General features: G+C 42.2%; 1 protein-coding gene across 1 annotated transcript; it reads left to right on the top strand.

Annotated features, from left to right (window-relative positions):
- The first annotated feature begins 9,731 nt into the window (after positions 1 to 9,731).
- Positions 9,732 to 10,837, top strand: CCR6 (C-C motif chemokine receptor 6). The gene has a single exon (XM_089668589.1). The coding sequence runs from the start codon at positions 9,749 to 9,751 to the stop codon at positions 10,835 to 10,837; it is 1,089 nt and encodes a 362-aa protein (XP_089524715.1). The 5' UTR covers positions 9,732 to 9,748.
- The last annotated feature ends 5,205 nt before the right edge of the window (positions 10,838 to 16,042 follow it).

Raw genomic sequence — 16,042 nt, 5'->3', positions numbered from 1 at the left:
GATGTTAAATACTATTACTTAGGGCTTTTTCTTTGCAGAGATTAGGTGCAGGAACTCCCCCCACACTTTGTCTCCACCCCCTACCCACCTCTGAGCATTGTCCCTTTGTTCCACCCCCTACCCATCTCCCAGTACCGCCCCTTTTAGAGAATACAGAACCAAGTATCATTTTGTGCTACTAAGTAATTTGTATGCAATTTTGGTAATGATAACAAGACAGTAAATTAGATCCCTTGCAGTGAGCAACAATAGACCCCAGCAACAGAGGACTTCCACCCCAGCAACAATAGACCCTACCTCAGCAACAATGCAGGTCACACAACAAAATACCACCCCAGCAGCAACAAATCTCCCAGCAGCCAGCAACAATAGACCACTCCCTCAAGAGTAGGTCGCTCCCAGCAACAAATGACCCCCTAACAACAATAGACCTACTCAGTAACAACAGAAACCCATGCAAAATAGATCCTCACCAGTGACATTAGATCCCCCATTAGCCACAATCAATATACTCTCCAGCACACCCCAGAATGCCATTACATACATTCAGTGCTGGAGGTGGTGGAACTGCGTTCCCCCGCTTTTCCACTGAAAAAAAACCCCTGCTAATTCCAAATACAAAGAATGATGTACTGTAAGATTGTCCAATGTAAAGATCATGCCCATTGTTTAAATGGAAGGTAAAGGTTTGTGGTTAAAGTTGATCTCTAGGTAAACCTTCCTTTTGTTGTTTTAAATAGAATGGTAGGGTTAGCACCTCTATAAGTTTTTATAGATGTCAGTCTACTATCGGGGATACCTGTTGAAGCGAGGGAATGCCAACATTTCAAAAAACATTTCCAGGGACATCTTTTTTTGCTATGCATTCAGCAAACCATAGGCAGAGAATGTACTTTAAATAGGAGGGAGGCATACATTTAAAATGGGCATGGTTCCACAACAGGGCCGCCATCAGGGGGGGACAGCCCATACACTTGTAGGGGGCCCGGATGTCCTGAGAGGCTCGAACCCCAACCCAGAGCTGTCCTAACGCACACGAAGGGCCCCTGCAATTCCCTCCCGCTGCGTTTCTGGCGCTGCTCCGGCACGATGCACTAATCTTCTGCAACCATGGAGGTCAGGTGACCAATCCTCGCTTCTCTGGTTTCTATGGCTATCTGCAGCTATATACTAGTGGCCATGACGCTTCATACTGTACTGTGGGTAGTAAATTCTCCAGTCCAGTGAATGCAGTAGAGCTGCTCTGAGGGACAGCTCTGGGAGGATAGCTTGAAGAGAGAGAGGATCAGGTAGCTGCAGCACAGTCTGAAGGACTGGTGAGTGTTAGGTAGGCCAAGTGACTTGGAGACCTTGGAGATCTGATCTGACCAACCACAAGGGTGGGAGAGCAGGGTCCAGTCACAAGTCATGCTAAGATCTCTGATTCCTCTACAGTTAGAGGTTAGTAACAAGGCATGTTGGGATCTCCAGATCCGGCCCCCCCCCCCCCGTACTGCTTCTTTCTGACCCCCCTGTACTGATCCCCCCTTACCTTCCATGTCATCCTGATCCCCTGCATCATCCCCCATTACCTTCCAAGTCATTCTGATCCCCTGCATCATCCCCATTACCTTCCTTGTCATCCTGATCCCCTGCACCATCCCCATTACATTCCATGTAATCCTGATCCCCCTACATCATCCCCATTACATTCTATGTCATCCTGATCCCCTTGTATCAACCCCAATTACCTTCCATGTCATCCTTATCCCCCTGCATCATCTCCCATTACCTACCATGTCATCCTGATACCCCTGCACTATTACTTTCCATGTCATACTGATCGTGCTGTATTATTCACCCCTCACTTTAAATGTCATCCCAATTCCCCTGCACCATCCTCAAATACCTTCCATGTCATCCTGATCCACATGCATGAAGAACTTGATAGGATGGCCAGTGGGCAGTTTCGGTGTGATGGCCAGTGGGCGGGCCCCAGAAAATGGAGAACGTCGGTGGTCAGGGGCAAGGGGGCACAGGCTTAAAGCTGTGTAAGGGGCCCCAAAATTTCTGATAGCTGCCTTGGGAAGTTTACACTGCTCAAAAAAAGTTAAAGGAACACTTTGAAAACACATCAGATCTCAATGAGGAAAAATATCATGCTGGATATCTATACTGATATAGACTGCGTAATGTGTTAGGAACACAAGGATGCCACATAATTTGATGGAAATTAAAACTATCAACCTACAGAGGACTGGATTCAAAAACACCCCAAAAATCAAAGTGCAAAAATTATGCAGTAGGCTAGTCTATTTTGCTGAAATTTCATTGCAGCAACTCAGAATGGTACTCAGTAGTTTGTATGGCCCCCATGTGCTTGTATGTATGCCTGACAACATCGGGACATGCTTGTATGCATGCCTGACAACATCGGGGCATGCTCCTAATGAGACGACAGATGGTGTCCTGGGGTATTTCCTCCCAGATCTGGACCAGGGCATCCCTGGGCTCCTGGACAGTCTGCGGTGCAACCTGGTAGTGTTGGATGAACCGAAACATGATATCCCAGAGGTGTTCTATTGGATTTAGGTCAGGTGAGCGTGGGGGCCATACTCTCGCTGCATGAGGCTGGGCATTGATGTGCACCAGGAGGAACCCAGGACCCACTGCACCAGCATAGGGTCTGACAATGGGTCCAAGGATTTCATCCCAATACCTAATTGCAGTCAGGGTGCCATTGTCTAGCCTGTGGAGGCCTGTGTGTCCCTCCATGGATATCCCTCCCCAGACCATCACTGACCCACCACCAAAATGGTCATGCTGAATGATGTTACAGGCAGCATGACGTTCTCCACGGCTTCTCCAGACCTTTTCACGTCTGTCACATGTGATCAGGGTGAATCTGCTCTCATCTGTGAAAAACACAGGGCGACAGTGGCGGACCTGCCAATTTTGGTGTTCATTGGCTAATGCCAATCGAGCTTTATGTTGCCGGGCAGTGAGCACAAGGCCCACTAGAGGATGTTGGACCCTCAGGCCACCCTCATGAAGTTTGTTTCTGATTGTTTGGTCAGAGACATTCACACCAGTAGCCTGCTGGAGGGCATTTTGTAGGGCTCATCCTGTTCCTCCTTGCACAAAGGAGCAAATATCAGTCCTGCTGATGGGTTAAAGACCTTCTACGGCCCTGTCCAGCTCTCCTAGAGTAACTGTCTCCTGGAATCTCCTCCATGCTCTTGAGACTGTGCTGGGAGACACAGCAAACCTTCTGGCAATGGCATGTATTGATGTGCCATCCTGGAGGAGTTGGACTGCCTGTGCAACCTCTGTAGGGTCCAGGAATCGCCTCATGCTACCAGTAGTGACACTGGCCCTAACAAAATGCTAAACTAGTGAAAAACGGTCAGAAAAGATGAGAAGGAAAACAAATTTCAGTGGCCTCCACCTGTAAACCATTCCTGTTTTGGGTGTCATCTCATTGTTGCCCATCTAGTGCACCTGTTGTTAAAACTGAATAACAACCCCCGCTGCTACTTAACTTTCCAGATCAATATCCCAGGAGTGTAATTGACTTGATGCTATACTCTGATTAAAAAGTGTTCCTTTAATCTTTTTGAGCAGTGTATTATCTTAATGCCATACTATAATTAAAAATGTGTTTTAAACATATGTAGTTATGTGTAAAACAATAACAAAACATTAGTAGTAACAGTAATCATGTAAACACTGATCCCAAGATTTTAAAGGAGGACTGCAGATTTTAACTACCGTATTTGCCGGCGTATAAGACGACTGGGCGTATAAGATGACCCCCTACTTTTCCTGCTAAAATGTAGTATTTGGGCTATACTCGTTGTATAAGACTACCCCTCTTCCAATGCACACCAGTGGGAGGAATAGTGCCCCATCATCGGTGTCAGTGGGAGGAATAGTGCCCCATCATTGGTATTAGTGGCAGGAATAGTGCCCCATCATTGGCATTAGTGGCAGGAATAGTGCCCCATCATTAGTATCAGTTGGGGGAATAGTGCCCCATCATTGGTATCAGTGGGGGGAATAGGTGCCCCATCATTGGTATCAGTGGGGGGAATAGGTGCCCCATCATTGGTGTCAGTGACGGGAATAGTGCCCCATCATTGGTGTCAGTGGCAGGAATAGTGCCCCATCATTGGTGTCAGTGGGAGGAATAGTGCCCCATCATTGGTGTCAGTGGGAGGAATAGTGCCCCATAATTGGTATCAGTGGCGGGAATACTGCCCCATCATTAGTATCAGTGGGGGGAATAGTGCCCCATCGTTGGTGTAAGTGGGAGGAATAGTGTCCCAACGTTGGTGTCAGTGGGGGGTGGGAATAGTGCCCCATCGTTGGTGTCAGTGGGGGGTGGGAATAGTGCCCCATCGTTGGTGTCAGTGGGGGGGGGATAGTGCCCCATCGTTGGTGTCAGTGGGGGGGGGGAATAGTGCCCCATCGTTGGTGTCAGTGGGGGGGAGGAATAGTGCCCCATCGTTGGTGTCAGTAGGGGGGGGGAATAGTGCCCCATCGTTGGTGTCAGTGGGGGGGAGGAATAGTGCCCCATCGTTGGTGTCAGTGGGGGGGAGGAATAGTGCCCCATCGTTGGTGTCAGTGGGAGGAATAGTGCCCCATCATTGGTGTCAGTGGGAGGAATAGTGCTCCATCATTGGTATCAGTGACACCAATGATGGGGCACTATTCCTCCCACTGACACCAATTACACTTGCTGACCCTGTTCTAGTATGGTGCTGCTGCAGCCAGCATATGTAGTTGCAGCAGCACCTCTACACTGAACACTTACCTGCTGCTCCTGCACTCGATTTTCGCGGGGCCGCTCGGCTCCGCCCCCTCGCTGGTGATTGGCCGCCTGTGTGCCTTTCCTGAGCTACAGTTCTGGCGGCCAATCACCGGTGAGGAGGCGAAGCCGAGCAGCCGCGCGAACATCCAGCGGCCTACCTGAAGGAGCAGCCGCGCCTCCTGAACCGAATCGTCGTGGGACCAGAGCCAGGTTAGAAACAGCCCCTGCCCACCCCTGTACTTAGTGTCCCTTCCGTTGGAAGGGGGGGGCGGCGGCACTGCGCCGCACCCCTAAAAAGTGTCAGTATGCCGTATACCGGCGTATAAGATGACCCCCGACTTTTGAGAAGATTTTCAAGGGGTAAAAAGTCGTCTTATACGCTGGCAATTACGGTACCTGAACAATCATTCTGCACAGTAAAGAAACAAAAAAGACCCACTAAATATATATAAATTGAGCAACACAGCTGTCTTGTGCATATAATATACCTACTGTATATGTGCTTGTTCAGGTCACCATCTTACACAGCAGGAGATCTGGTTTTAAAGCTCAACTCCTGGGAAAAGCACATATTTTCTAAATACAAGAGTCTTCCTTGAATCTTGATGTGCTTTGTGTATTTCTTCCAGATCTATGCAGTAATCCAGTGTGAAACTTCTGTACTGAACGACTGATCACTGCTGCCCTCTCTCCTTGGCCAGGATCACTGGTCTTGTCTCTGCCCCATCCAGTAGCTTTCTGCAAGCAGTCTATAGTGGGTGTGGCCTGATGGCCCCTCCCATATTTCTGTTCAAACTGTGAACAGGACAGTGATGTCACTGCTGCATTCATCAGATAATATCCCGGTTTGCAAAAGAATTTTGTGCTTACAAAGTGGATTTGTATTCTTTGTGACTATCAGGAATATATTTAAATGAGATTTTGTTTTTCTGCCCAGAGTTCAGCTTTGTAATGAAGCAAGGGGTGGAGGGTAAGTAATGGTGCTCTGAACAGGAGGGCAGGAGAATTTGGAAGGGCTGTGCATGGAAGGAGAAATGAGGTGTGTGTAAGGTGCTTTGACTGAGGAGAGGCGTTTGATGTGTAGGAGAGTAGTGGAGGGGGGTAGGGATTGAGGTGGGTGGGAAGTGCTGTAACCTGGGGGGGGGGGTTAGGAAAGTGACAGGAAGATACAGTGACTAAGAAGGAATGAAGGGAGGTGCTGTGACTGGAGGAGAGAGGGTGAGGTAATTTTAACGGAACCGACCCAGACTGCGCTTGAGTACTTTTGTTAGAATACCGCTTCCCCGTCCGAACACCGACAACAGACACCATAGCCAACCATACAAGACTAGACGACACCAGTCTGCCTGAACGTGGAACTTATTATTTTAAACTCAAACAGGCTTTTTATATAATACACACTGAGACTGATCACATGATCATATGCAAACAAACACAGCTATATACAGAAATAGACTTAACACTCTAAACAGTAAGTTAATTAGGTTAGCTAGCTGGGTGACAAACAAAAGGTGAATGGGAATTCACACCTAGACAATAGTTTGATGAATTAGGATCTCACTACAGTGCAGATGGTTCCTCTCCTACACTGGAGTAGAGGAGAGTGTGATCAGCTCTTTCAATTCACATGTCTAGTTCAGAATCAGCAACCAGGAATAGTCTTCATATGGTGGCTAATAAATATTACTGTCCCATCTGAAGTAATTCCAGCCGCATTCTCAGCGTCCATTTATCACCCTTTGCCTCTAAGAGACACAGGATGACTTGCACATTAGAGGGATATGGGGAGCTGAGACAGGGGTCTTCCAACCTCTGCAAAGTAAGCTGGGTTCCATGAGCCCCCCACCCAAAGTGACTCCCGTCACAGTCATGGGTGGGGGGGAGAGATGGAAAGGCTTTTTACAGGTATGGGTACCAGGGGCATATTCAATTCACCTGAATCCTTCATTACTAGTCAGCCTTGAAAAAAAGTCTCTGCACTCAGAGCCTGTCATGTGTCACAGCATGCTGCTTGCAGTGACATTAATTTCTGCACAGTAAAGTGTGGGATAGAACTTCATTGTTTTTGCAGTTGTTTTGTTGCTGGTGCCTGTTACACTGTGCTAGTGTGTGCAAACCGCAGAAACAAAGATATGCTGACATGATTGCAGAGCTGTCAGCAAACCTCCATACATGGGGCCTGCAAACAGTAGCAGTGTTTTCAACTCCAGCAACTAAACAGTGTTGGACACAAGGAGCTCATATGCTGCACTTTGGCAGTACAGAGCAGGTAGTGAGATAGTTGCACAGAGCAAGTAGAACTCTGTGGAATGGGGGCAGACTTTGAGAGCAGTGACTTTTCAGGCCGACGAGTGGCCATGCAAAAGTTCAGCGATAGGGAAGGGTGGCATTAGCTGGCATTTGTTGGAGTGGGGGACAGCAGTGTTGGATGGAGGAAGCAGAGTTAGATTGTGGGAATAGAGCCACTGGTGCTAGAACAGAGAACTACAGCTGTATGCGTGGCTCTAATGTCAAGACACAGCTCAGTCTGAAAAGTGGAACTGCACCGCCAAATTCAGGACGGTTGATAAGTGTGGTTGTGATGCTGTATTTAGAGACAGCCTCTTATCTATTTTTGCCTAGACAACATCTGAACCAGAAAAACTCGACTCTGGCTACCTTAGAAAAATGTACATTTTGAAAACTGCCAAGTACTGGACTGGCCAATACAGGTTATTTGTATATACTGAGACATACATGAATACTGCATGACCAAAATAGAGATACAAATTTTATTAATTTCGCCATATACAGTAAGCGTGGTTCCAACACTGGTTAATTGTCATTCTGGGAGAAATTTCTTGCACTTTTATAAATTTGAGGAACAAAACCATAAGCCCTTTAATATTAAGTCACATGACATAGTGTTCAGATGGTGTCTGAGAACACAGAGCCTTTTCAGTATTGGCAGGGACAGTTTTTCTGATTAGCTATCCTATATATATCGCAAGTATACAGAAAAACAAACAAAACTGTGCTAGATACATAAAACAATGCAAATCCTAAAAAATGAAAATAAATGAATAAAATTCAAAATTGTTGCCACTTCCAATAAATCAATGAGAGACAAAACTTACAAATATTGCACAGTGGCTGGACAGTATGTAAGTAGCTTATATAGGCTACAATATAATAGGGGAGAGATGCGTTTTATCTTTAAACAAACAAGTGTATTATCCTGGGAGACAATAGCGACAAATTATGTACAAAGGTTGGGCAGTATGTAAGCAGCTTGGTTAAGCTTCAGTTTAGGAAGGTAAGACAAAGCAGGTTTTATCTTGACATTAAAATGATAGTGTATTATCTAAGAGACAATAGCCACAAATAGTGTACAGGGACTGGGCAGTATGTAAAAAGCTACAGCGCCAAAGTACTGTTTTGTAGATTGCCCTGCCCATGAGCACCTTTCACTTTTTGACTCTTTCAAACAGATCCGAGCTGTTGCTGTTGTTGATTTTTCTATGTCTGTATAGCAGCTAAACAACTACAGCTGTTGCTCTCATACACAAAAATGTTGAGTCTATAAACTGTGAATGGTGGGGAGGGGTATGCAAGAATATGTAGCATACCACACTGCAATCCATAGTAATTTAGAGCAATAAAACATAGGGGGAGATTTACTGTAACTGGTGTACATAGAATTTGGTGCACCTGTGCAGAGTAACCAATCCGCTTCAAGGTTTTATTGTCAAAGCCTAAGTGAAGAAGCTGAACCTATAAACTGTTTGGTTACTATGCACAGCAGCACCAGATTCTGTGTGCACCAGTTTTAGTAAAACTTCTCCATAGTATATATATCAACTAACTCTCTCCATACAGTTAGCTCTCCATAAGCAACTTCAACACACACAAACAAATCACTGCCGGGAACACACTCTTTAAGTGAGAGGGCTGGCACATAAAAAGCCCTTACTATTGGCGATTCTAACCCTTCTGGCTATACAGCTGAAAATTCAGGAAGGCTTTATGTGTCCTTTAAAATTCGGCCTGGTGAATTTCATCATAAATTACCCAAAACTGCCAACCCTGAACCCCCAACTTCACTATGTCAAAACCACAGCTCATCCCTACCCAGAATGGGATACAGCCAATTTTCAGTGTGCTCATTGTGATATAGTTATTGCAAAAATAGTAGATTATTGTTTGGGGGCTTTAGTTGTTCTGAGCCCTAGGTCAAAAAAGAGGGAGGATATGTGCCGGAAGACCGGGAATACAGGTTGAGGGTATTTATATTTCCCCCAGGTGTGAAAACTCCAAAGTAAGCCTTTTTGGCTTTAAAAGGAGGCTATTTGCATTACTATGTTTTCTGTAAAACCGATAGTAAAAGTGTGCTGCCTGGGGCAAGTCAAGGTCTTGGATCTACCAGGCACAGCAAAGCCTTTAAACTTCTGGGGTTTTCATGTTTTTTGAAGTTGACTAATTTTATAGTCTCTGAATCCTTGGGAAGAAGCCATCTATGGCAGGCTGCAGAAAGTTTGTAGCAGCAGCCCCGAGAGAGCTTGAAATTAGATCCAGAAGCAAGGAAAATGACATGGTCACACTTGGTCACTTCTTATGCTTATTTGGAGCATATGCCAACTGTTCCTATGTAGAATGCACTTGGTATACTAGTATTTTTCAAAAAACACGCAATAGGGTGAAATTATTTTATGTGTGCCAGGAATTTCCATCTCCCAGTCTTTAAAACTTTTCTTTCCAAATGGTGCATCCAAAAGCAGATACAAAAATAACATTATAAACATTTCACATTTGTATAATAAGGCTCTAGTTTATTCTCCCAGTTGTAGAATATTTAGGTGCTTCTTTACCTGCACACTGGGAATAGAACAACACATGTTTTCATAGAACTAAAATAAATGTCAACATTTTGATTAAATTGTTTTTTTTTTTGCAGGTGCAGTAAACGTACCTGGAACAATGGCCACAGACAGTATTCCAACAACAGATTACTTTGATTATGATCATTCTGGCACAATTTGCGAAATGGACAGTATCAGAAAGTCATTGAAAATATTTGGCCCTATTGCCTTGTCCTTAATATTTATTTTTGGGCTGGTGGGTAACATACTGGTTGTTGTGACCTTCAGCTGCTACAAGAAAAGTAAGACTATGACGGATATCTTTCTCTTAAACATGGCAATAGCAGACTTACTGTTTATCTTTACTCTTCCATTCTGGGCTGTGTATTTGGAAAAGAACGAATGGATTTTCGAGGATGTTATGTGCAAATTAATTAAAAGCATCTACACAATTAATTTCAACTGCAGCATGCTGTTATTAGCTTGTGTGGGTATTGACCGATATGTAGCCATTGTGCAGGTAACAAAGTCGTTTCGACTCAGAAATGTTGCATTGAGTCATAAAGGAATGATCTGCTTAGCAGTTTGGATTGTGGCTACCTGCTTCTCCAGCATAACATGCATATTCAGTGGGGCTTACAAATCAGAAATCAGTCAGTCCACGGTTTGTGAAGCACTTTACCCACATAATTTTTCAGCATCCAACTGGAAATTTGCAGTTATAGCTGTGGAAGTCGTTGCTGGGTTTTTGATTCCATTTATTGTTATGCTATTTTGCTATACATGTATAATTTTGACATTGCTACAGGCAAAAAATTCCCAAAGATACAAGGCAATCCAAGTAATTGTGACTGTAATGATTGTTTTTCTAGTTTGCCAGGTCCCATACAATCTGACACTTTTGGTAAAAGCTAATAATTTGTTACAGAGACATGGCATGACATGTCCTCAATTAATAGCAACAGAGTATGCACTCCATAGCACAAGATTGCTAGCTTTTTTTCACTGTTGTCTAAATCCAGTCATTTATGCCTTCATTGGGGTAAAATTCCGAAATTATTTTATGAAAGTAATGCAAAACGTGTGCTTTTTGCATAAGTTTCCCCTGTCTAGAACACGGAGCTCCAGGTTATTCTCGGATATGTACCCATCAAGGAGGACAAGTGAGGTATTCCCAAGTGATGGTGCTTCATCTTTCACAGTATAGGACAAAAGCAGTGAGGCATATCTTCCCTGTTCACATATAAGATATCACAATAACCAAGATGCACTGTACAGTAAATCCATTTTTTCTTGTAGCTTCCCATGAAAATCATAGCAGATACTTAATATTTTTTTTAGATTTTTATGTATGTTGGATATACATATAGAAGAAACAAACCTTGTTGCAAGCAACATGATGTAGTAAAATGAAATGCTTAACAGGGATAGGGTTGAAAACGGCTTACAAGTTATTGTTACTGATTACTTCTTTCTCTTCCTGATGGCAACTGCTTCCCTCACTTTTTGCTGTTGTCATGCTGTCAAAAGGACTGGATTGGAGATGACTTTTCTTTAACAAGGTCAAACATAGCAATTAAAAAAATTAGATATCCTACCACCAGAAAAAAGGGGGTTCACTATTTTTTTAATTGCTTCTGTTTGAGATCCACATTCATTCATTTATTCAGCAGCAACAGTAGTGCCCACATCTTTTCCCCAATACCAAATCTAATGTTTCCGAGATATTAGCATTTAAGGACATGTGGACATGAATATATTTTGTGTGGTTTGAGTCACAATGTCAGGGTTCACCTGCTTGGGGTAAGGCTACAAACAAAATCTAAAATAGCATTTCCCAGTTTTTTGTTTTGTGTGTGTTTAGGGGTTGGAGTGGTTCTGTGTTACTATATAAATGGATCTCCAGCAAGGGATTACATTTAGTTGTTGTCAGAAACTACCTACATTATCTAAACTACATACAATCATGTCTCGGTTATTATACTTGCAACATGTTAAAACGCCACAGTATTGTGGTCAATTTTCACATCTTCACACAATTTTTCTGGGCTGCTGTAAAACAATGACAACTTTAAAAAAAAAGGATTACATGAGTCATGTCACTCAAATACAAAAGCACACAACTGATCTACAATATGTAGTAAACAAAAAGTTGTTTGTCCTTTCTCTTGTGGGCAAGAACAATAGTTCATGCACTTTCTCCCTGTGTTTATAGTACCTATAGCAGCTTTATGCACCCTCTATGACATAACATGAATGGGTGATGGTATACATAGCTGCAAGCTTGGTGTCTTCACAGTAGGGTATGAGCAAAACTAACCAAAATTTGCCCTATAACAGGGAAATGCAGTTATAGTCAATGGAGAACGCAAAGTTACTGTGCATTTAAAATGAAAACAATAGCCACATGATCAACAAGTCTTTGCTTTAGCTGCCAATTGCAAGTGTATTTGTAAATTAATGTTTTTGTTTTTAATAAATTTTTTTGTTGGGAGTTTTTTTAGCTAACAGAAAGAAATAGTTAAAATAGCAACCAGAAAATTTTTAGAGACCACAATATAAGAATTGTATTTTATTAAAGTTTCTTGTAACATATAACAATACATTTTACCAAATAGATGAGAAAAAAACCATTGTGCACGCAATCTAACATTTTCAAGCTGCAATTTGGAATATGGAGAGAAACACAAGCAGTGTTACAAATTGCTGCTCTATTCACTTTTTTCCATGGTCTAAAACAGTGGTCTCCAAACTATGGCCCGGGGGCCAGATGCGGCCCTTTGCTTGCTTTTATCCGGCCCTTGAGGCACAATTTCATCCACTGATAGCTACAATGGTGTATCATTTCCCCACTGATACCAATAAAGGGGCACAATTCCTCCAAATGACACCAATAATTGGGCATTGTTTTTTTTCAACTGACATTGGGACCTTTTCTACTCACAATGGCCACAGTCCGGCCCCCCTAAAGTCTGAAGGGCAGTAAATTGGCCCTTTGATTAGAAAGTTTTGAGACCCCTGGTCTAAAATACCTCAAATACCATAATACGCCAACATTTATTGTTGGGCATTTATTTTTAGATTTTTATTATTTACATAATGCACAATCACTTATTATGATATGATTGTGCATGTGCCTTTGATCCTTTTATTTGTGTTTTTCTCTAACCTTTGGCATATGTTATTATTTTCCACATAAAGAAAAAAATTAACTGAAAATAGAACATCAGGCACATTCTTTTGTTACCCTCTCTAAATTTTACATGTCTCCTAGGAAAGGACCAAAAAACATTTAAAAACATTTTGACTTATTTTTGGGATATATATATAACCCATAAAAAGTAATAAGGACATATTTTTCCTCCTATATTAAGCAGTCTGCTAATAAGTACATTTGTGAATTTCCATTGTTCTTGACCTGCTCTGATTGATATGAATGGGATCTATTACCTAGAAACCCATTTATATTTAACAAAGGCTTTTTTAGGTAAACAAAACCCCATTCAATGTAATAAGATGAATAGATTTGTGTAAAACAATAAGACTAATTCATATGTAAAACATAGCCAAGCATGAACATGATTTTGAGCCAGTCACCAGTTCCCTGGAAGTGGTAAATAATAAAAAAAAACTCCTATAAGTTAATTCATATTAAATGATAAACAAATAATAATAATAATTGTATATTTTAGATGATGAGTAAGTGGTATTTATTAAGCTCATCTGCTACATTAAATTAGATCAGTTGCAAACAATTTATCTTCTGGTTTAGATTAGAAAATCTGCATATTAAAACATCTCCCAGTTTAGAGAAAACATGTGGTTTCCCATTTCTGGATAAAATTGGGATTGGGTAATTGCTAAATTGGGATTGGGTAATTGCTATCTGCCTGCCATGTGAATCCCTTGAGTCCAAAAATAAATACACAGAATTTTGACTTCACTTAGGCTGGCCATAGGCGGGCCGTTTATCGGCCGAATTGTCGGCTGATAAATGAAAAATCGGTCGCCGCCGTTGCCCATGCTGCCACCATTGTCCACAAAAAAACGCTGTTTTTCATGGATTTTCCAGCATGACCGATAAACGTAAACAAGAAGATCCCCGAAAAATGGGCGACGGGTGGGCCCCACTAACGGCGAGAATATCGGCCGATTTTTCAGGCGGACGAAAAATCGGCCGATAAATGACCCGTCTATGGCCTGCATTACTGCCTACTGTTGCAGGTCAGTGAAACAGAATTTCCCTCTATCACCTGACATTGCAGAGACGCCCCAGGCTCTGGAAGGATCCCAACTATATTAACGGGATCTGTGCAGCAGGCAGCTGGAGCCATTTGCGTCTGCCCCATCCCCTGCTGGCATTCCAGCTATAGCAGACTGAGAACTGAGTGATCAGCTGTCACCACTGAGTTGACACGGAACAGCTGCAGTATTACACCAATGCTGAAGCACAGAGGCATTTATGGATGTTTATTTAGAAGCCCATACTTCTCCTTTAAGTATTTCATCATACAAGTTTGAGTTACCAAACGAACCAGTATTAGATTAGGATTACTTAAAGGGTACCTCCACTTTCATGGGAAGTAATATAAAGAAAAAATATATACTGTATATCATACACCATTGCAACATAAGCCATATTACAATTAAAAGTGTTACTAAATCCACAACAGTAAATATGCAGTAAAGCATTCATGTTATACTCACTATGGAACAGAAGGGGTTAATCCTTCACATTGTGTAAAAAGGATGCTTGATCTTGTCTTCTCTGATCCTCTCCTTCTTCTGCTGTCCCCAGTTCATCAGAGCCTTGGGGGCAAGCTGCACATGCTCACTTTGGTGTGTATTGCTAGAAAGTGTTTGTTTTTTTCTCTTGGGGGAGTGCATGTGATCAGCACATGGTCAATAAGCACTTTCCAGACACTGGTCATGCAGCCTCACAGAACAATCAGGGGAGAATGAAAACTCCTCCTACAAGTTTTAACTAGTGCTCTGCTAGACACTGATAGAATTCACAAGACTGCTCTAACTACTGTTGAGAAAAGATATTTAGCAGTTTATAGTTACCACAATAATTTAATTTACATGTTATGTGTATTGTGGGAGACCAGATAGAGTGAATGCTGGGTCCGCGGTTTAGTAACACTTTAATGTTATAAAAATTACCTTCCTTTTCAATCTGCAACCACTGTATTATTTTGTAAAATTCAATGTAATATGGCAACCTGCAGGCATTCTGTATACAGATGTTTTTCGAAACACCCGTAGAACTGCCATTTGCTGCTTCTGAGATTGGCCAACTGTTTTTCCCGGAAGTCTGCACTAAGATACAATTCAGATTTTAGGCATCCTCTGCAACAAAAAGTTCATTTTTCATGAGATGCTCCTAAAGGGTTAATCACTTCTAAAAAGGTATGTAGGCCCTGTGACTCAATGATGAAAAAATCACTCCCATAGAGAATCAATGTCCAAAAGACATAGCATAACAAACCGTTATTCTTTCATTGGAGAAACAAGCAGAAATCTGCAACAAAGTTTATTACAATCCTTACAAAAGTAGAGTTAAGTAGAACTACATCCTAGCCTGTTCCCTGTGTAGCAGTAATATATCATAAAACAGCACCACACTGCTCTCAGTTTGCAGAAGCAGGTCAGCAATATAGGCTTAAAGGGTAACTCCACTTTCGTGGGGAAAAAATAGCAAATGATTCATAGTGTAATTGAATGTTATTAAAAATTACCTTTCCTTTTCAATCTGCAGCGCTGTAGTTTTCTGCAAAATGCAATGCAATATGGCTACCTGGAGGTATTCTGTACACAAAAAGTGTACAGAACGCCCCCAGACACATCATTTCCTACTTGTGTGATTGGCTCAGTGAATTTCCCAGAAATCTGCACTAAGACACAAGTTAGACTTTAAGCATCCCTTGTAAATTTCATTCTTCGTAAGATATTCCCAAAGGGAAATCACATCTAAAAGGGATGCAGACCTTGTCACTTTCTTCATTAGAGCCCTGCAGCAGTTGATTGATAATTATGAAGCCACTCCATACAGATTTACTTTGCACATGGACACAAACAAACAATTACTTCTTCTGAATAACAAAAAGTAGGAATCTACAACAAACTGTGCTAAAATCCTTGTGATGTACATACTGTAGTTCACACAGAGTGGAATGTTTTTTTTCTCAACCAAAGTGGAGTTACTCTTTAAGTGTTTTTCCCAGTACAGGTTTCCTTAAATAGCCAACCAGGAGAAGCAGTTAAACACAAATGTTTTAGAAATGAAAATTCATAAATTAGCACCTAAGTGTAAATGGGCCCTAAGTTCTTGTTATTCACTTCATTCATCACTTTAAATCTGTATCAATAAAACAAACTAATAGTTGATGTCATCTGAAAAGACTATTAC

Source organism: Staurois parvus, unplaced genomic scaffold (genome assembly GCF_062004578.1).
Source record: "Staurois parvus isolate SC_StPar_1 unplaced genomic scaffold, SC_StPar_1.0 ptg000059l, whole genome shotgun sequence".
Lineage (NCBI taxonomy): Eukaryota > Metazoa > Chordata > Amphibia > Anura > Ranidae > Staurois > Staurois parvus.
The sequence above is the reverse complement of the archived record's forward strand: the minus strand, read 5'-3'. Positions and strand labels throughout refer to the sequence as shown.

Coding starts and splice junctions, on each gene's coding strand:
- CCR6 (XM_089668589.1), top strand. CDS start 9,749: ATGGCCACAGACAGTATTCCAACAACAGATTACTTTGATTATGATCAT.